Here is a 20617-nt window from a genome sequence, read left to right as displayed (position 1 = left end):
CGTTTGTCCACGTACTAAAGTATAATACTGCATATATTTATTTCAACAAAAACCTATCAGAAGACAATTTATTTGCCAAGTTTTCTTTCTAATGTATACATACAAGATATGATTCGTATCTCAATAAAACAATTATTTAAAGGAAAAAATGCAGATGAGAACAATTTAAACAGTGTAAAAGTTTAACATGAAAAGAAAAACTGGCCAGGTGCAGTGGCTCACGCCTGCAATTCCAGCACTTTAGGAGGCTGAAGCGGGCAAATCACTTGAGGTCAGGAGTTCAAGACCAGCCTGGCCAACATGACAAAACCTCATCTCCACTAAAAATACAAAAATTAGCCAGGAGGTGCATGCCTGTAATCCCACCTACTCGCTAGGCCGAGGCAAGAGAATCACTTGAACCCAGGGGGCAGAAGTTACAGTGAGCAGAGATCGCACCACTTCACTTCAGCCTAAGTGACAGAGGGAGACCCTGTCTCAAAAAAAAAAAAAAAAAGGAAAAGGAAAACTTACCTCTACGTGCTCATAACAATCTTCCCAAATAGATGCAGTCCGTTTTGACCTTTGCTTTTAGTTGTTGTTTTCTTCATTTATTATAAACAGTATCTGTTTATATGATGAGGAATTTAAATGATTACACACTTCTGCCACGCTCCCCCACCCACTGTATTTTAGATCTTTTTAAATTCCCTCTAAAATTAAAATAATATTCTTACAACTCTATATCTTGACCATTACTTTTAGAGTATCTTTTGACACCACATTTTGTTGGAAAAGGAAATGTGTGCTCCTAAACCTCTTCTACTTTCTTTCCCTGCTTCTGCCTCCAGACTTCTGTCAGCTATGCTAATAGTTCTGAAACTTCGTACTTCATGGACTACCTCTATGCATTTGCCAAATGCAAATACACACCTACTATTGATACTTTTTCCTAAGATTGACTGTTTCTTTACATGAATGTATTTAAGGTAGAAACTACTTCATTATTGTAATAGAAACGAGTGTCGTTTACTACACTAAATGGCAATCTTAATGATAAATATAATGAAATCAGGGCAATTTTACCAAATTTTAAACATTAAAAGCAGGAAGGTACAAATGAATATAAAAAAATCTACTTATAAAAATGCATGCCTGAAACCTAGTCTGTTCTGCATTCAGGGCCCTCCATACTGGGTAGAGGGAGACAGAGGGAGAAAGGAACAAATGGAAAACCACAGGTCCACAGCATACAGCAGATGCACCTCCGTCCAGGGTTCATGGCAAGAATTTTCCCTCTTCTATAGTTTCAGCCAGTTCACAAGGACTCCTGTTTTGTAGATTGAGCTAATTCTACATAGTCCTCTTTCTCTTGAGCTTTATGCACACTTGCAGGTAAAAGTGTAGGTATTGGGGATGGAGTTAAGGTGGAGCTTACTGGTGTAGGATGTCCAATATGAACAAACGGCAATTTACTGGCGTTAATGTGAACAGCTCCCTTGTATGGAAGGGAAGGAAGAGGAGCTGAAATATTTTAAAGGGTTAGGAGAGAGACTTTTGAGTTATGACTTACCCCTTAAACTGGAGTGAGGGAGGGCAGAATAGTTAGGCTCTTTCCCTATATTAAATATGAGCTCATCCTATTTCTTTCAGTTCTAGAATCTATTTGGTGAGCTGCCTATTAACAAATATAATAACTTTTAACATGTGACGTCTATTCTTGATTACATGTATTATTCAAGGTAAATAATACTAGTTTCCATAACTGGTAAACCCTGACATCTTACTGGTTTAAAACAATAGAAGTTTATTACTTGGTCAGGTTACAGTCCAGTATGCATGGGTTAAGGAAGATGGAGCAGTTAGGGAGTTTCTATGACATGCAATCATTTAGAGATGCAAGCATCCTTCGTCTTGTAGGGATCTACTTCTTAGGGATCCTGTCTTTTCTCTTCAGCTAGTGATTTTCAACTTGTTTCATTAGCATCTTAATAAAACTTTCTGTATAAGTAAACATATATCAGAAAAGATTAGTTATTTTAATTCTAACATTGAGTTCTGTCTATATGTCATATCCTGTTAATTATTTTAATATACACTGTCTTATTTAGTCCTCACTAAGGCATAGTTTTTGAGGTAGCTACTATTATCCTCATTTTTATGAGGAGGAAATGGAGTCATAAAGCACTAGTGAAATAAGCTAGTTACAGAAAGACAATACTGCATAATCTCACTTATGTGTGGAATATGAAAAAGTCAAACTCATAGAAACAGTATAGTGTGGTTACCAGTGGTTGGGAGGATTGGGAGATGTTGGTGAAGGGATACAAAATTTTATAATAGACTGGTCGAATAAGTTCAAGAGATCTATTATACAACATGGTGACTATAGTTTGTAACAATGTATTGTATACTTGAAAATTAGTAAGAGTAGATTTTAAGTATTCTCACCACAAATAAGTGGTAAATATGTGAAGTACTGCATATGATAATTAGCTCCATTTAGCTGTTCCACAATGTGTACATATATCAAAACATCATGCTAAACATTGTGAGTATATACAGTTTTCTAAAAAAGCATTAGTTGAGTCTTAACTCAGATCTCTGACTCTACAAGTTGTATTTGTGTGTGTGTTGGGAAGGGTGGATAAAATAGACATAAAATTCACACTTTTACTATTTTGAGGTGTTCAATTTGGTGGCATTTAGTACATTTACAATGTTGTGAAACCATCACCACTATCTAGTTCTAAAACATTTTAATCACCCTCAAAGGAAACCCTGTACCTATTAAGTAGTTACCCCTCATTTTCCCTGTCATCAGCCCTGGTAACCACTAGTCTGCTTTTTGTATGTCCCTGTGGATTTACTTATGTTGGATAAAGTAATCCATAAGTAAATTGAGTAATACTGTGACCCTTTGTGCTTGACTTCTTTCACTTAGCATAATATTTCTAGGTTTATTCATGCTATAGCATGTATTACTACTTTCATCCTTTTTATTGCTGAATAATATTCCATCATATGGGCATACCATATTTTGTTTTTCCATTTATCCATCCTTTGATGGACATTTGGCTTATTTCTACTTAGCTATTGTGAACAGTGCTGCTATGAACATTAGTTTACAAGTATTTGTGTGAATATCTGTTTTCAGTTCTTTGATATATATATCCAGAAATAGAATTACTGTGTCATATGGTAACTCTTTGTTTAAATTTTGAAGAACTGCTGGACTATTTCCCAAGGCTCTACTCCATTTTATATTTCTACTAGCAGCGTGTGATGGTTTTGATTTTTCCAGTCCTTTGTCAATACTTGTTATTGTCAGACATTTTGATTATAGCTATCCTCGTGAGTGTGAAGTGGTATCTCGTTGTGGTTATTATTTACATTTCTCTGTTGACTGCTGACCAGTGATATTAAGGATCTTTTAATGTGTTTAATGGCTCTTTGTATATCTTCTTTGGAGAAATGTCTATTCAAAGCCTTTGCCTATTTTTAAATTGGATTGTTGGTGATTTTGTTGAGTTATAAGAGGTTTTTTTTTTTTTAATGCATTTTGGATACTAGATCCTTAGATATGTAGTTTTCAAATATTTTCTTGCATTGTGTAGAGTGTCTTTCACTCTCTTGATAGTGTCTTTTTTTTTTTTTTGTTGGGGGGACAGAGTCTTGCTCTGTCACCCAGGCTGGAGTGCAGTGGCACAATCTTGGCTCACCACTGCAACCTCCACCTCCCAGGTTCAAGCAGTTCTCCTGCCTCAGTCTCCCGAGTAGCTGGGATTACAGGCATATACCACCATGCCCAGCTAATTTTTGTATTTTTTTTAGTAGAGACAGGGTTTCGCCATGTTAGCCAGGCTGGTCTCAAACTCCTGACCTTGTGATCTGCCGCCTGGGCCTCACACAGTGCTAGGATTACAGGCATGAGCCACTGCAACCAGACGGTAGTGTCCTTTCAGTCACAAAAGTTTTAAATTTTCATGAAGTCCAATTATCATTTTTTTCTTTTGTTACCTGTGCTTTTAGTGCCATGTGAACTCTGAGAAACCATTGCCAAATCCAAAGTCACACAGATTTACCCTTATTCTTTCTGCTAAGAATTGTATTTTAGGTCCTTGACTGTTTTTGAATTAATTTGTATATATGGTGCGAGGTAGGGGTTCATGTATGTTCTTTTGCATGTAACTGGTTGTCCCAGCACTATTTGTTGAAGAGACTATTCTTTCACCATTGAATGGTCTTGGCACTCTTGTTGAAAATCATTTGACCATAGATGTATATATTTATTTCTGGACTCTTCTTCATTGATCTATATGTTTATCCTTACGTCACTACCACACTGTTTTGCTTACTGTAGTTTTGTTGTAAGTTTTTAATCTTCTCCCCTGTTTTTTGGTTAGTCTAAAGGTTTATCAATTTTGTTGATCTTTAAAAAGAACCAACTTTTTCTTTACTCCCTCTATTGTTTTTCCATTCTCTATTTTGATTATATCTACTCTAATCTTTATTTTTTTGTTTCTTCTGCTAGCTTTGGATTTAGTTTCTTCTTTTTTCTAGTTCTTTAAATTGTAGGTCGGTTATTGATTTGGGATTTTCTTTTTTAACATAGGCTTGCATGAGCCTAAAAATCAGCCAGAGGTGACAGCTTAGGATTTCTTGGGTCATTTCTGGGCATGTGTACATCTCTGGGCATGCACGTGGACTTCTAGATTCTCCAGTATTATGCAGAAGGTTTTCCAAACTTTTATTCCCTCATGTACCCTCTTTTCCCAGTTTCTTCTTTCCTACGCCTTTCAGGCTGTCTGCTGCTTTCCCTGTCTGTTTTCCCTTGTCCTAGGCTACTACAGCTAGTATATTTGTTTCAAATGTTTTTTGACAAACAACAGAGGCTCTAGCCCTGAGAATGTTCTGAAGCACGTGAAAGAAAGGCAAGCATCTGAGCTCATCCCTCAGGGAGCCATCATACAAGTCAAAACAATCACTTTTTTTTTAGAACAAGGTCCATTTTACCCCCTCTTGGACCAGTAATCTGTACCAGGAACATGGGCCACCCCAAAACCACTGCCCAGCTGGGCAGTGGGGAATGGTAGGTGGGTAAGTTAAAATGTTCTCATCAAAATTAGTAGTTTGTTTCTTCATTAAGCATTCTCCTAATTTTTGTAAGTTTTTATTTAGATTGTAGAGCTTCTAAAAAGTTAATTCTAACAGTTTTTGGCAGTTTAATCAGAGTTTTGTAGTTCCCCAGTCTGTCATTTTCAGTGATGTTACTTCATAAATTGCCATTTTAACCGTACACTGGCATTTATCATTAAAGATTGGTGAAGAGCATAAAGTTACATTAATGTTTCAGAAGTAGGTATTGGAAATTTTAAGTTACTGATGTCAATATTATATGATTTGCTCTCTCAGAAAGACTTTAACACAGAAATTGAGAGAAGCACCAGTTCCACAGGTTTTTTTGAAAAATTTAAATATATTTTTATATCTATTTACTTTTTACCTGTTAGCTTGTGTTTTCTGTCGAAAAAACGATGACTGTCCTAATAAATATGGAGAAAAGAAAACTAAGGAGAAATGGAATCTCACTGTACATTACTACTGTTTGGTGAGTATAATTTATAATTAAATTTTAGAAATTTGGTATTCTAAAGAAGATAGTAAGATTCTGACACTGATTTCTGAGAATTGGATAAGTCATTTAACTTCTCCAGATCTCATTTTGTCTATCTCTAAAAATAGACTTTTTTATATATTGAATTCTAAGATTCTGAAGTTACTTGGTACATACAAAGACCTATCATTATTACTTGTTTGTTTGTTTGTTTTTTCTTTCTTTCTTTCTGTTTAAGGCCTAAGTGAAAAAAGGAGAAAAGGATTAGGTCTATAAAGAGGGTATTTCTTTTACCACTTTCTTACTTCATTTGTTGCTAGTGATAAATCTGAGAAAAGACTTGTTTGAGGGTTCAGGGAGTAGAATAAAAGTATTTTATTTCACACAGAACCTGAAAAGAAACCTTTTGGCTAAAGGTAATAAATATTTTTGGAAAAGGAAACCAGTTACTTTATGCATCACTCAGAAGAAAGCAAATGAGTGATTTCATACTCAGAATTAGTCTCTCCTTTGTTTCCCCTCCCCTCCACCAATTTCTCACCTCACTGAATTCGTGCCTTAAGATATTAGTGACACATTACTGCCTTAGCATGCCACATTACTACCTTACATTAGTACATACAGTGTTTGTTGATACTGTATCGTTATCTGCTGCTTAACAAATTACTCTGAAATTTTAGCAGATAAAACGTTTGTCATCTCACACAGTATCTGAGGGTCAGGAATTTGGCTGAGCTGAATAGTTTGGGCTCAGAGTCTCATGAGGTTATCTTTGAGATGTCAGTCAGATTACAGCTGAAGACTTTACTAGGTTGCAGGATCCATTCACCTCTGATGGCTCTTTCATGTGGCTTTTGGCCTCAATATCTCCTGACTATTGTTAGGAAACCTCAGCTCCTTACCTCCTGGGCCTCTTGGTAAATAAGGCTACTCATGGCATGGCATCTGGCTTCCCCCAAAGCAAATGATGAGAGAGAGGGAGACAGTGAGAGAGAAATCAAGATGGAACCATATGACCTAGTCATCACAACCGCTCACTAATGTCTCTTTTGCTTTATTCTATTGGAAACAAATCATTAAGTCTAGTAGCCCACACTCAAGGGGAATTAAGCACCATTTCTTGAAGGAAGAACTATCAACAAATTGTGGACATATTTTCAAATCTACCACTATCCATGTTAAAATTATTTCAGTGCTTCTTTGAGAAACCACCTAAAGTATTCCTTGGTCCTCTAAGACTACAGTCTTGTGCTTCAGTACCTCATAGGTTTAATAGAGTAGTACACTGGCCTGGGAACTTACTTATAAGAGAACATGAAGTTGTCATTCCAAATATGTTTATAAGTTAGAGTCTATTACGTTTTGCAGTAAAAAGAAAATCTTTTCATTTTTGTATGTTTATTTTACTTTTTTTTCAGTCAGGAAAGGAAGATTATATTATTTTACTTTTTATGCAGTAGAATTAGGAGAGCTGTTTTATCTGTCTGCAGGTTATGTTTTCATAACAAATTCTTAGTGTGTGTCACTTGTTATCACTTGTTTTTCTTTACGATATACTGGTTAAAATTCTAATCACAAATTTGCTCTACAAAGTGTTTTTGAATTATGTAATAATTTAAGTTGATCATATCAAAATTTCCCTTATGTTCTGTCTTATTCAGTGAGTGTAATACTTTAAAAAAAAGTACTGACCCCGGACTCAACTCTTTTAATATTCTATTTCATTATGAACAAAAAAGTATAGTGATGTTACAAATGTTAATAGAATGCTAGAGCGGAAAGAGACTTAGATACAATCTAATCCAGTGTTCTTATTTTCATGCTTAAGGTTTTAGACATTAAATTACTTGCCTAGGGTTCCACAAGTTTCAGCGAAGCCTGGCTTTCAAGCCAGGATTTCTTATTCACATTCTACACGTTTTCTGACTCAGGCTTTCTTAACATATATAAATAGTGAAGCTTAAGTCAAATTTTAAAACAGTCAAACATTCATTACTGTCGCATTGGATTTTAAAATTCAAACGTTTATGTTGTCTAGGGTTCAATAGGTTTTCTTTTAAATACTGCCTTAATGATTCAGAATTCAACTAGATTTAGTGTTAGCCTGAATTAATCTGAATTGTCGCGATCTGTATTCACCACTCCTTTCTGTTAAGCTTAATTGTAGGTCTTCTTTCTTTCTTTTTTTCTTCCTCTAACCCACCTAACCACTCTCCGCCTTCCTTCCTATCTTCTTTTCTTTTTCTTTCTTTTTCTGTTACTTCCTGGAATACTTTTAGAAACTTATTAGGATATACAAGCTGATAATATACAATGCCTTCTGAATCAAACAATGTAAGTAAGCTCTTACTTTCACCACGAAAAATAACTCCTATAGGGAACTACTTGAAATTTGAGCCATTTTATGTCTATTTTTTTATTAGACTGAATAGTATGGATATATATTTTTAGTGCCCAACTAATTTCTTAGAGATTATTTTCTAATTGAGAATATATTCATAGTTGATGTCAAGTGGAATTTGGCAGAGAGGTAAAGAAGAAGAAGGAGTTTATGGTTTTCTAATAGAAGATATCAGGAAGGAAGTGAATAGAGCTTCTAAACTGGTAAGTAAATTATTTTATTAACTAAATGCCATAAATATTGCCAATACTTGGGAAGTATTTTCTGTTGGTTTCTGTACTAGAAATTTATGACTTTGATTATATGTTTCAATGCATATTTTTGTCATTTAAATATGGTAAGTTTTAGAAGGACAGTTTATATTTTTGCCCATGAAGGAAAGCTTAATTGACCCTGGATAATACATGTGACAATACCGACTTCACTTCCTTATCTTATTCCAACATGTCCATCAGAATTGACCATCAGAATTATGATCATAACTCCACTCTGCCATTCTGCAAACCTTCAATCCTGAGTCAACCCAACCATTTACTTTTTTATTCTAATACCTCAGTTGCTGAGATTGGAATGTTGGGTTGAGTTAGAAATTACACAGCTTTGCAGACTGGCAATTCATGATCTCCATATCTCCTGACCCTTTTCTGACATTGTGTGGTTATATTCAGTGCCCCTTTCTATTCTCTAGGATAGGCATTCTAAACTTTAACTCCTTGCTCATTCAGCTATCATTTGTGCATCTTCTGTGTATTAGCCACTATGCTGTATGCAGGGAAATGTCTCCATATGGTCTGAGTAAAAATAATGAGAAAGAATGAGATTTGAAGTATAGGGAGTTCTGTTTACAGAATGCGATACTGGAATTAATGATTTTCATGGGGGAGCATTTTGGGTGGTGAGGGGATTCATCATTACACTGGAGGGGAAATGAAGGACACTGACACATTATAGTTGAAGAAGTCACAGAAAAATTGTCCCATAAATGCTGAAGTTGTTTAGACTTTGTTTCGACAGATGCCAAAGTCTTGAGGTGGAGGAGTGCCTAGGAAGTTAGCAGATAACAGAAAGGTAAATGTCATTAGGCTCAAAGGTCCAAATTTTTCAAAGTGTGAAAATCAAGTTGGCCTATAATATTGAACAGAGAACTAAAATAATGTTCTCTTTGTCCCCTTTCCTGCGCCTGTCCATGTCCCACCCTGTGTCAGGTCTGGAATGGAAAAATAAACAGCTTTATTCAAGAAGGTCTACAAGGGAAGCACATAGAAACATTTATTATTTTAGTTGAGGCAAAGAAGTGGAGGCAGTTATTTTTGAAGATATCGAGAAGATAGGAGAGTTAATGGTAAAAAGAGAGGTTCTAGGGCACAAGGAAAAACCTTGGGAGAGAGGTTAGCATGAATCTAAGGACTATGCGAGATATTAAATGTGAGATATTAGTATCAATTCCTAAACTTCCTGGTGATAGTGAGCTTGTGGTAAAAGGTGGTCTCTAAAGGTCCCTTTATGGTTTGGAACTACAGATTGAATATCCCTTATCCAAAATGCTTAGAACCAGAATTTTAGATTGAAATTTTACATTTGAAATTTTTTTCAGATTTAGGAATATTTGCTTACCAGTTGAGCACCTCTAATCTGAAAATCCAAAACCTAAAATGCTCCAATGAGCATTTCCTTTGAGCATCATGTTGGTACTCAAAACGTTTTCAATTTTGAAACATTTTGGATTTTTGGATTAGGAATATTCAACCTGTCCTTATTTTCTTAAAACACCTGAATCCTCTCTATGTATATTGTGAACCCTTGAAAAGAAGAGTCCCATTTGTGAACTCAAACTAGAATTCCTTGTTGTCAGTTCATTGGGAGAGTTTCAGGTTGGCCAAGTGTTCTCCAGTGACCTAGGTGGTGCTCAAAGGGGTCAGCAGTAACTCTGTAATCCCTGAATCAGTGAGCATTTTAATTGCAATCTTAAGAGTTCCAAAGTGTTTTAGGTACTGTTCTGTATTTTGCTAGTGATTGATTCATTTAATAATTTTTCCATTTATATACCACTGTTATATTTCAGTTAGTGGCACTGGTAGTATATTCATTTCCTAGGGCTGCCATAGCAAATTGGCTGCTTAAAACAAGTTTATTCTCTCACCATTCCGGAGGCCAGAATTCTAAATCCAAGTGTCAAAAGGGTTGGTTCCTTCTAGAGGCACTGAGGGAGAATTAATTCCATGCTTCTCCCCTAGCTTCACATGGCTACTGGCAATCTTTGGAGTACCTTGGCTTGTGACAGCATAACTCCAGTCTATTTCTGTGTTCACAGACCTTTCTCTGTATATGCCTGTGTCTTAAATCTCCCTCTCCTTTCTCTTGTAAAGACATCGGTTATTTGATTTAAGGACTACCCTAAATCCAGGATGATCTCATCTCAAGATCCTTAACTTAATTACATCTGCTAAGACCCTGTTTCCAAATAAGTTCACATTCACAGTTACTGGGAGTCAGGACCTGAGCATAACTTTTTGGAGACCACTCTAAATCCGCTATAGGTGTCTTAACACTTTTTCATTTGTTCAGAATAGAGTGATCTTAGCCATTTTTTTACAAATTGGTTTATAGTATTTTCCTATTCTTGATGAGTATTGCCTAATTTATGTGCTTTCTCTTGAGATTTCAATGAGATGTTTATGTATATAGCTTTTATGTTTGTAAACCCTTCAATTTAAAATATTTTAGTAGGAAGGAAAAGGGGCTTCTCTGTCTTATCCACGTTAGGCAAGAGATGTTTTCTTTATCGAAATTGTTATAGGAGTGAATCTTTGTTGTCTTTAGATTGTTTGTGGGTAAAACAGTTTTTTCAGGAAATTTATTTAACATACCATTATCACAGCTGTTACGTGAAGAAATAATTTTCAGATTCCCCACAAGGAGTATTTATTTATGTCTTGATCATACTATAGTACTCAGATTTTTTATGTTGTGACCCCTGTTTTCACATATTCTTCTAGAAATGCTGTGTTTGCAAGAAAAATGGTGCTTCAATTGGATGTGTTGCACCTCGATGTAAACGAAGTTATCATTTCCCATGTGGACTTCAGAGAGAATGTATTTTCCAGTTTACTGGCAATTTTGCGTGAGTTATTTAACTGCTAAATATGAAAGTTCAGTGTTAAAGAATAGTGGAAAATACATATCCCAATGATACAATACTAGTATAAATTTTCTGTTTAGAGCATCAGAGTTTAGATATAACATTATATATTACCCTCCTACCCACCCTTATGGGGTCATTTCTGTGTGCCAAGTCTTGAGAATTACCATGTCTAGGATGGACCTAATGATTAGTATTCATCTTCAAATTTCAGCTTTTGGATATAACATGAACTTGTTAATTTATCCATAATTCAGTGAAAATCTCCACCTTTACATAATTCTAGATTTCTGTGTCACTCTTTAGAATTATTGTCGACTTACTCTTCACAGGGCTGTATGCATTTCTCACTGAGTAAATCAAAGGCATGTAAATTTGATTGAGTCCACAAAATAAATATTATGCCCTAGGATACCCTGAAAATATTTGCTTCCTGAGTACAACTTTAAACATCAAGATTTTGTAAATTTTGACATTTGGTATCATAAGTATTCTATTTCTTTTAGTATTTGGATTTTTGACCTATTTAATGGATTGTTACCATGTAAGAAAACTACAGTTTAGAAAACACAAATGGAGATAAAGTAAATTGGGAATAGGTTATTAATTGCATTTTATGTGTTATATGACTAAATTATTTTTTAGGCATAAGTTCCTGCCTCCTTTAATTTTATACGATTTTGAGCATAACAGTATGTACCCAGTAGTTGAGTACAATAATGTGTATACTGCATTGCTGGCAATATTACATAGGATTCTCAACATAATAATTAGTTTCTGAAATTCTGTATAAGTAAGTCTCACTACAGAAAAGTTCAGATTTTGAAGGTTCAGCTCTCTCCTTGGTCATAGATTGTGAGACTTAATTTTTAAGTCTTCAGTCTGTTGTGGGTGAATTATGAGATGGAGACGAATGAATTTTATTTTATATATGTAAATTACAGTGTTTTCCAAGTTTTGCTTTCAGTTCATGAAATTTTTTTTTTTTTAAATAATTTGCATTTTTAGGTCATTTTGTTGGAACCATCGACCTGTTCAAATAATTACATCTAATAATTATAGAGAGTCCTTACCTTGCACCATTTGCTTGGAATTTATTGAGCCTATTCCAAGTTATAACATATTACGAAGTCCTTGTTGTAAGAACGCTTGGTTTCATAGAGACTGTTTACAGGTAAGATACATGTTTTGTAAGCTTTCTCTGATTGATATAAAATTATGGCTTACTGATTTAAATTTTAAATTAGAAAGAATTGACGTGTGTATTAGCTCTTATCACTTGTTAGTTTTAAAACAGCTTTAAAGCACTTAATTTGAAGCACATTTTATATACAAAATTCACCCTATTTAAGTATGCAATTAAGATTCAAAAAATACTTTAGATGAAACTTTTTAGTGTATATTTATACTTACAGAATTTTGTTGTTTTTACCTAAGGATTCTGTTTGATTTCACAATGAATAAACTAGATTTTAATTCCTAAGTTTCATTTACATATTTAAGCTGGAAAACCAGGATATTTGAAATGATAAGAAGCTTGATAGCAAGTTAAGATATTTAAACATTAGTAGGCTTTTCTTCCCTTTGGTAAACACTTTACCATACCTTCTTAACAGGGAGTTAATTACTATCAATTAATTAAAAATATTGGTTCTTTGAGAGTCATCTTATGTATCAAACCTTATTACTTTTCAAGTAAATAGAATATGATAAAACACACATTAGACAATTTAATATTTTTTGATTCTGAAAATACTTGAAAACTTTAAAAAGATTCCAGTTATTAGTAACATCAAATATGTAATATGTACATATGAAAGTGTCAGCTGATAAGCTTAAGTTTACTACTGTTTCTTAAATTTTATTATTGTTTAGTAAAATGAAAGATTATTATTACTAATTGTCCACAGACATATTTTTAACAGTTAAAAGATGTAGACCGGGCGTGGTGGCTCACACCTGTAATCCCAGCACTTTGGAAGCCCCGAGGTCAGGAGATCAAGACCATCCTGGCTAACACGGTGAAACCCCGTCTGTACTAAAAAAAAAAAAAAAAAAAAAAAAAATTAGCTGGGCGTGGTGGTGGGCTCCAGCTACTAGGGAGGCTGAGGCAGGGGAATGGCATGAACCTGGGAGGTGGAGCTTGCAGTGAGCCAAGTTTGTGCCATTGCACTCCAGCCTGGGCCACAGAGGGAGACTCTGTCTCAAAAACAAAACAAAAAAAGATGTAAATTCTCTTATTTCAATAAAATCTTAAAAATACTAACAGTACTAAAAGTAGTAAAGTTTGATACCTTTTTTTTTTTTGTGGTGTGGACCTTGAACTTTTATACTTAGGACTATTCAGTTAAAAGTGCAGGATGAAGGCCTGGCACAGTGGCTCAAGCCTGTAATCCCAGCATTCTGAGAGGCCGAGGAGGGCAGATCACCTGAGGTCAGGAGTTCGAGACCAGCATGGCCAACATGGTGAAACCCTGTCTCTACTAAAAATACAAAAAAAATTAGCTGGTTGTGGTGGTGCACACCAGTGATCCCATTTACTCGGGAGGCTGAGGCAGGAGAATCTCTTGAACCCAGGAGTTAGAGGTTGCAGTGTGCCGAGATAGCACCACTGCACTCCAGTCCGGGCGACAGAGCAAGATTCTATCTTTAAAAAAAAAAAAAAAAAATGCAGGATGAAGCCTGTTTTGTTGGGGAAATATTAGAAATTCATTTAATACTTGCAAAGAGGTGTTTATAAAAGGATCCTAGAGAGTGCAGTTAATAAACAACATTGTGAAGTGTTATCCTTACCTATTCATATTATATGAGAATCTTTAAAAAGTAATTTGTTTTAATTAAGGGTTTGTATTTGGATGAATATAATTACTGCCAAATGTGTCATCTTGTTAATTTTGTAGCAGTGTGTTATTTTTCATAAGATTTTTCTCATTTATATGTTAATAATTAAGCAAAGAAAGGTTCTCAAACTTGACCTAGTATCGTTAAGGCCTTTTGTGAACATTCTGAAAATACCGAGTTTTAATTTTGTCGTTAAAAAAGTAGAAATAATATTACTAACAAAAAAGACTAGGACTACTTTATGCAAATATAACTGAAGATCACAGCCACATGGACACCTGTCTACAATAAATATCACTAAGCAATTATTACTATACTTGATTAGAGCATACTAAGGATGGGGCTAATTCTTGAGTCACTCTCTCTAAAGGAGTTCCAGTAACTTTTGTACTCTAGTATTGTTCTTAACTGAAATAGCACATGGAGTCTTATCCAATCTAGATAACTGTATGTGATTAAACAAATGTTATTATTTCTAACCACTACAAATGCTATACATTGGGATTTTGGGAGAAGAGACTAGAGATTGATATCAAAGAAATTGGTAAAAACTTTCCACTCTCGTGTCTAGAGAATTATCACTGTTCAGCTTGGATTTTTCCATCGTTGCTCTAGTCTTGTTGGTATCTTCCATGTGTCTTATCCTGTTTTTTCCCCTCTCTACCAGATACTTCCTTTTATCGTATACCATATTTAGTTAAAGATCTTGGCATCTGTCTGCAATTGCTCAAATATCCTTTAGATTCAGAGATTTCAATAACCTGTTGTTTCCCTTCCATATATGGGTGGGTGTGTGTGTGTATGTCACTTGCTAATTGTCTGAACCTGGAATCCTCTTTATTAGCTTCTCTCTTCACCATTCATAAATCATTTTCCAAGTGTAATCAAGCCTACTTAGTATATTCTGTGTATCCTTTTTATTGTAATTCTACTCTCACTGCTTTAATTTCAGACACTGTTTTTGGTAGACCACTAGTTGGTCTTTTTCTGGGGCCTTATTGCCTATTAATTTATTCTTCACACTGCTGGCTTTAACTTACCTACCTAGCCTCTACTTAGTTCAGTTTGGCAAGAATGTAATCCTTAAATATATTATTAATTGTACTTTCCTAATTGCACATTCTCTCTCTTGCTGGGGAAACTTCATATGTATTATTCCCCATCCTTGGAATGTCTTTTGTCCTATTTTCCTGGCAAACCTCTATTCCTTTTTCTAAACTTAGCTTGTGCTTTACTAACCCTCTGACTTATTTATCAGTGTAGACTTAGATACTCCTTCTGTTTCTTTCATGTGTATACTTAAAATGCACACATACTTTTACACAATATTGTAGTTTTATACCTGTATACCTACTCACTAGAATTCCTTGAAGTTGAATCTGTCTTGTTTTATTTTTGGTACATAATACCAAAAAGTTTCCAATTTTGAAGCATTTTGGATTTTTGGATTAGGGATATTCAACCTGTCCTTATTTTCTTAAAACACCTGAATCCTCTCTATGTATATTGTGAACCCTTGAAAAGAAGAGTCCCATTTGTGAACTCAAACTAGAATTCCTTGTTGTCAGTTCATTGGGAGAGTTTCAGGTTGGCCAAGTGTTCTCCAGTGACCTAGGTGGTGCTCAAAGGGGTCAGCAGTAACTCTGTAATCCCTGAATCAGTGAGCATTTTAATTGCAATCTTAAGAGTTCCAAAGTGTTTTAGGTACTGTTCTGTATTTTGCTAGTGATTGATTCATTTAATAATTTTTCCATTTATATACCACTGTTATATTTCAGTTAGTGGCACTGGTAGTATATTCATTTCCTAGGGCTGCCATAGCAAATTGGCTGCTTAAAACAAGTTTATTCTCTCACCATTCCGGAGGCCAGAATTCTAAATCCAAGTGTCAAAAGGGTTGGTTCCTTCTAGAGGCATGGTGTTTGGCATCTGTAAAGCAGGAGTTAACTATCTGTTAATTAAATGCATGCTACTAGTTTTTACTGGGGACTGGCTACTCTTTCCAGTAGGCTTACAGTTTCCTGTTTCCTTCTGAGTACCCTCTGTCTGGTGCTTCTGTATCCATATTTGCTATAGCAATGAGGATAGGTTTTATACTTCTCTCGTTTTGGGAAGAAAGCTCTCTTAGAGATTGAGTTAAAAACAGAACCAGTGATGATTTTTATGTAACATTTAAATGCCATTTCTAGATGAAGTAACTCAGGAGTTTCATTTTTTTCTCACATTTTAGAGGACAACACAATATTTAGTAACATTACACAATAAGTAAAATGACATTACACAATAAGATTGAAAAAATATATGGGTGATGTAAAGCTAAGTATTAATTAGGTTTTTTTTAACCATTGGGGGAAAAAAGAATTCTAGATTTTAGCAGTGGGATAACTTAGTTTATAAGGACAAAGTTTGAGAACCCACTGGCATAGAAAATGTTTTCATAATATATTGTTAAAAATAGCACATGTTCTGTTACATCATACATCACCTGATAACAGACTTAAATCATTAACAGTAGACTTTCTATTTTCCACTGTAGGTTCAAGCAATAAATGCGGGAGTGTTTTTCTTTAGGTGTACAATATGCAGTAATAGTGACATCTTTCAGAAAGAGATGTTGAGAATGGGAATTCATATTCCTGAAAAGTGAGTAACATTTAGCCTTATGATAAAAAGAGATATTTTAAATGTAGGATTTAATAGCAATGGAAATGATCACCTATGTCTGATTCAGTGAGCATGGACAGGTAGCCATTTCAAATGGTGCAATGCAAAACCTCCTCCCCCAGATGGCCAGTTCTTGGAAAGCAAGGACTGTGTCATAAATGTCTCATTCATTGATTTATAATCTCTTTATAAGTAGCTCAGCTATGTCTAATTTTAATTGATTGACTTTGTACACAATTATAAGAGACTTCAAAATGGTATGTATAAATTGAGAGAATCAAGATGTGATTTAAAATATGTAAGAATTTTCTTAATACTTAAGCATGAAGAATCCAGAAATAATGATAGTGAACTGAAAATTAAAAATCGAAAGTGAAATATTTGGAAAAATGTGTTGTAAAAAATTTATTAACTTTTCATTTATCATGAAAATTCATTGAGACTAATTAACTGTATGATAAAATAACACTAATGGATTTATATCTTAAAGAGAATCCTTAAAAGGACAAGTTTTATTATTCTCCTAAGTATATAATGGTTTTTATTTTAGGCCAGGCACGGTGGCTCACGCCTGTAATCCCTCCCCTCACTTTGGGAGGCCGAGGCGAGCAGATCACCCAAGGTCAGGAGTTCAAGACCAGCCTGGCCAACATGGCGAAACCCCATCTCTACTAAAAAATACAAAAACTAGCTGGGCATGGTGGCAGGCCCCTGTAATCCCAGCTACTTGGGAGGCTGAGGCAGGGAGAATTGCTTGAACCCGGGAGGCAGAGGAGAATTGCTCTTGACCCGAGATTGTACCACTGTACTCCAGCCTGGGCGAAAGAGCAAGACTCCATCTCAAAAAAAAAAGTTTTATTTTTAGATTCATTCCTGATCCTCTTATGTAACATTATTTATAGGTCAAAGCATATTTTATATCTTGTTTCTTTCATAGAGATGCTTCCTGGGAATTAGAGGAAAACGCTTATCAAGAGCTTCTGCAGCACCATGAGCGTTGTGATGTTCGAAGATGTCGTTGCAAAGAAGGGCGAGACTATAATGCACCTGATAGGTATTTCTGAAAGTTCAGTTGTTCTTAGTGGTTCCTTGTTTAAACCTTCTGCCGACAAAGTAGGTTTTATAGTTAGTGAAATGTAGTTTTGCTCTTAGGATGTTAGAAGTTTAAACTGAGATGAGGGATATTTTCTAATGCACATTTACATCCGTTTACAGAGAAATTTTTGTGGTTAGTATAGTTGTAACCTATTTCTCTGTTGTATTATCACGAGACTCTATTTTCTAGAGCCACACTGTTCTGTCTGGTGGCCAATAGCCACGTGTGGCTATTGAGCACTTGAAATTTCCCTTTTCTAAACTGCAAGGTGCTGTAAAGACTTAGTTCACTAGGACTGCCATTAACAAAATACCACAGACTAGGGGGCTTAAAAGAAATTTATTTTCTCATAATTTTAGAGGCTGGAAGTTTAAGATCAAGGTATTGACAGGTTTGGTTTTTTCTGAGGCCTCTGTCCTTGGCTTGCAGATGGCTCTGTTCTAGCTGTGTCTACACGAGTTGTCCCTCTGTCAGTGTGTTGTCTATGTCCTAATCTCTTTTATTTTTATAAGGACACCAGTCATATTGGTTTAGGGCCCACCCATCTGACTTTATTTTGCTGTAATTACCTCTTTTTTTTGTTTGTTTGTTTTGAGATGGAGTCTTGCCCTGTTGCCCAGACTGGAGCACAGTGGCACGATCTCGGCTTACTGCAACCTCCGCCTCCCGGGTTCAAGTGGTTTTCCTACCTCAGCCTCCCGAGTAGTTGGGATTACAGGTGCATGCCACCTTGCCTGGCTAATTTTTGTATTTTTTTTAGTAGAGATGGGGTTTCACCATGTTGGTCAGCCTGGTCTCAAACGCCTGACCTCATGATCTGCCCGCCTCAGCCTCCCAAAGTGCTGGGATAACAGGCATGAGCCACCACACCCGGCCATAATTACCTCTTAAAAGTTCTTATCTCCATGTATAGTCACCTTCTGAGGTACTAGGACTTAAGATTTACTTCAACATATGAAGTGCAGGGAGATACATTTCAGCCTATAGTCATTTTATTATGACTTAAAGAACTTATGTGACCAAATAACTTAAAATTTGTTGTTAATAATTTTTATGTAGATTACATATTGAACAAAACGATAATATTTTGGAAATAAAAATATATTATTTAACTTTTTTATATTTTTTAATGTGGCTACTGGAAAATTTTAAATTACATATATGGTTTACGTTGTATTTCTATTGGACAGCACTGTTCTAGAGGGTAATTTAACTAGATTCATCTAGCACTGTTTCTTTTGGACCACTATAAAAAGCGTTTGGCATTTGAAATTTATTGATTACTCTTTCATAATGTCAGTGGCTCTTTTATTTAACAGTAATTTTGTGCATTTTAGGTACAATGTACTGTGTTGCATAGTAGGAACCAAGAATACCTTCATTTTTTAAGATGTAGGATAAGAAGTAACAAATCCAGTTTACAAAATTTATATAGGAAATTTCAATAAATTGTTATCACTGTTATGTAATCTTACTTAACATAGTAAGCTCAGTGTATAGAGCAGAATATTGGGAGCCTTGTTTCATGAAACAAGGTTGAGTCAGCTACTACATAATTGTGAAGATTCAGCTAAGGTCTAGCCTGTTCTGGAAAGTTTCCTGTAAGCAGCTGTCCTCATTCCTGATTCCCTACTCTGGGCTAGGGGTTCCCTTCATTGTACTTGTTACAGTATAGTTGGCGTTAAATTTAATACTATTAAACCAAAAATTCTTAGAAGGCAGAGATCTCATTGAAGGTGTCAAGTAACTGTATTCTTGCCTGTGTTACTTATCTAGTGACCCTGATTATTCATTCATTAACACCAATAATACCTCCCTCAAGAGTTTTGCTGAGGCATAGATGACATAATGTATATAGGATTTTAAGAAGCAATACATTCATAATATTGATATTTTTCAAATTTATTTTAGGCTGTTCTTTGCCTATATGTATTTCTTGTATACCATTGATCTCTCAATCAGTAGTTACAACTTTTCTTTCTAGGACAAAGATATTGTCTATCTGAATGACTGCTTTGTAATCTCATACCCTCTCATCCTAGTGAGAGGAAGGCAGTTTTAGTGAAAGGCAGCATGGTTAGTGCTTAAGAGCATGTCTGAAGCTAGATAAACTGAAGTGGAAACCTCAATCTGAGACTTGGCTAATGTGAACTTGAGTGGACAAGTTATTGACCCCTCTGTGCCTTGATTTCCTCTTTAAAATGGAAGTAACAGTGGTTCTATCTACCTTCTACAATTGTGAGGATTAAACTTTTCATATGAACACAGCGAGAACTGGACTTGGAGCATAATAAGCACTTAGGTTAGCTGTTTCTTCCTCCTTTTTGTTGTCACTGGGCAGAGATTCTCACATATAGAGGACACACGCTAACATATGCACACCCACACAGAGGGATGATATGCCCCCACCTCTGGGGTAGGGATGATGTCTAGTTACCTCTCTTGCCACTCACACTTTCACACACGCAGGGAGCTAAATCTGTTTCTAAACAGAGAAGGTATAGTCATACCCAACAAAAAGGCTGGAGCCCCACACTATAGCCCACACACATAGTCATGGAGAAAATATGAATATGAATATGTGATGGCATACATCACATAACACAGTGGGGAAACATGGAGCTGGGAACAGATGACAGAGAATATAAATATGAGCCAGGTAGGAGGTCTGGATTCTGTTGAACTGCACAATACCTGAGGTGTTTGAGCAAGCTTATTTTAGGAAATATTCCTCACCTTGAAATTTACTGAATGTTTCTTCCATATCAGACACACTGACACAGCAATCTCCCTGTAAGCATAGTCATCTCTAAATAGAAAGGAAAATTTATTTTCTCCCTCTTAATCATATTTTGTCTGATGTTTATATTCTTTGTGTAT

At 35.4% G+C, this 20617-nt stretch overlaps 1 protein-coding gene across 3 annotated transcripts in view; it reads left to right on the top strand.

The window, feature by feature from the left end:
• G2E3 (G2/M-phase specific E3 ubiquitin protein ligase) overlaps nt 1-20617 on the top strand; it is a 59506-nt gene that overhangs the window by 20595 nt on the left and 18294 nt on the right. For all 3 annotated transcript variants that reach the window (XM_011994768.1, XM_011994770.1, XM_011994769.1), the window contains 6 exons: nt 5493-5590; nt 8099-8200; nt 10994-11118; nt 12145-12310; nt 16514-16620; nt 17579-17695. In XM_011994768.1, the coding sequence (XP_011850158.1) occupies nt 5493-5590; nt 8099-8200; nt 10994-11118; nt 12145-12310; nt 16514-16620; nt 17579-17695 (715 nt within the window). The remainder of the gene's footprint in view (nt 1-5492; nt 5591-8098; nt 8201-10993; nt 11119-12144; nt 12311-16513; nt 16621-17578; nt 17696-20617) is intronic.

The sequence above is a fragment of the Mandrillus leucophaeus genome, unplaced genomic scaffold, assembly GCF_000951045.1.
Source record: "Mandrillus leucophaeus isolate KB7577 unplaced genomic scaffold, Mleu.le_1.0 Scaffold460, whole genome shotgun sequence".
NCBI lineage: Eukaryota > Metazoa > Chordata > Mammalia > Primates > Cercopithecidae > Mandrillus > Mandrillus leucophaeus.
This window is presented reverse-complemented; position numbering and strand designations above follow the sequence as displayed.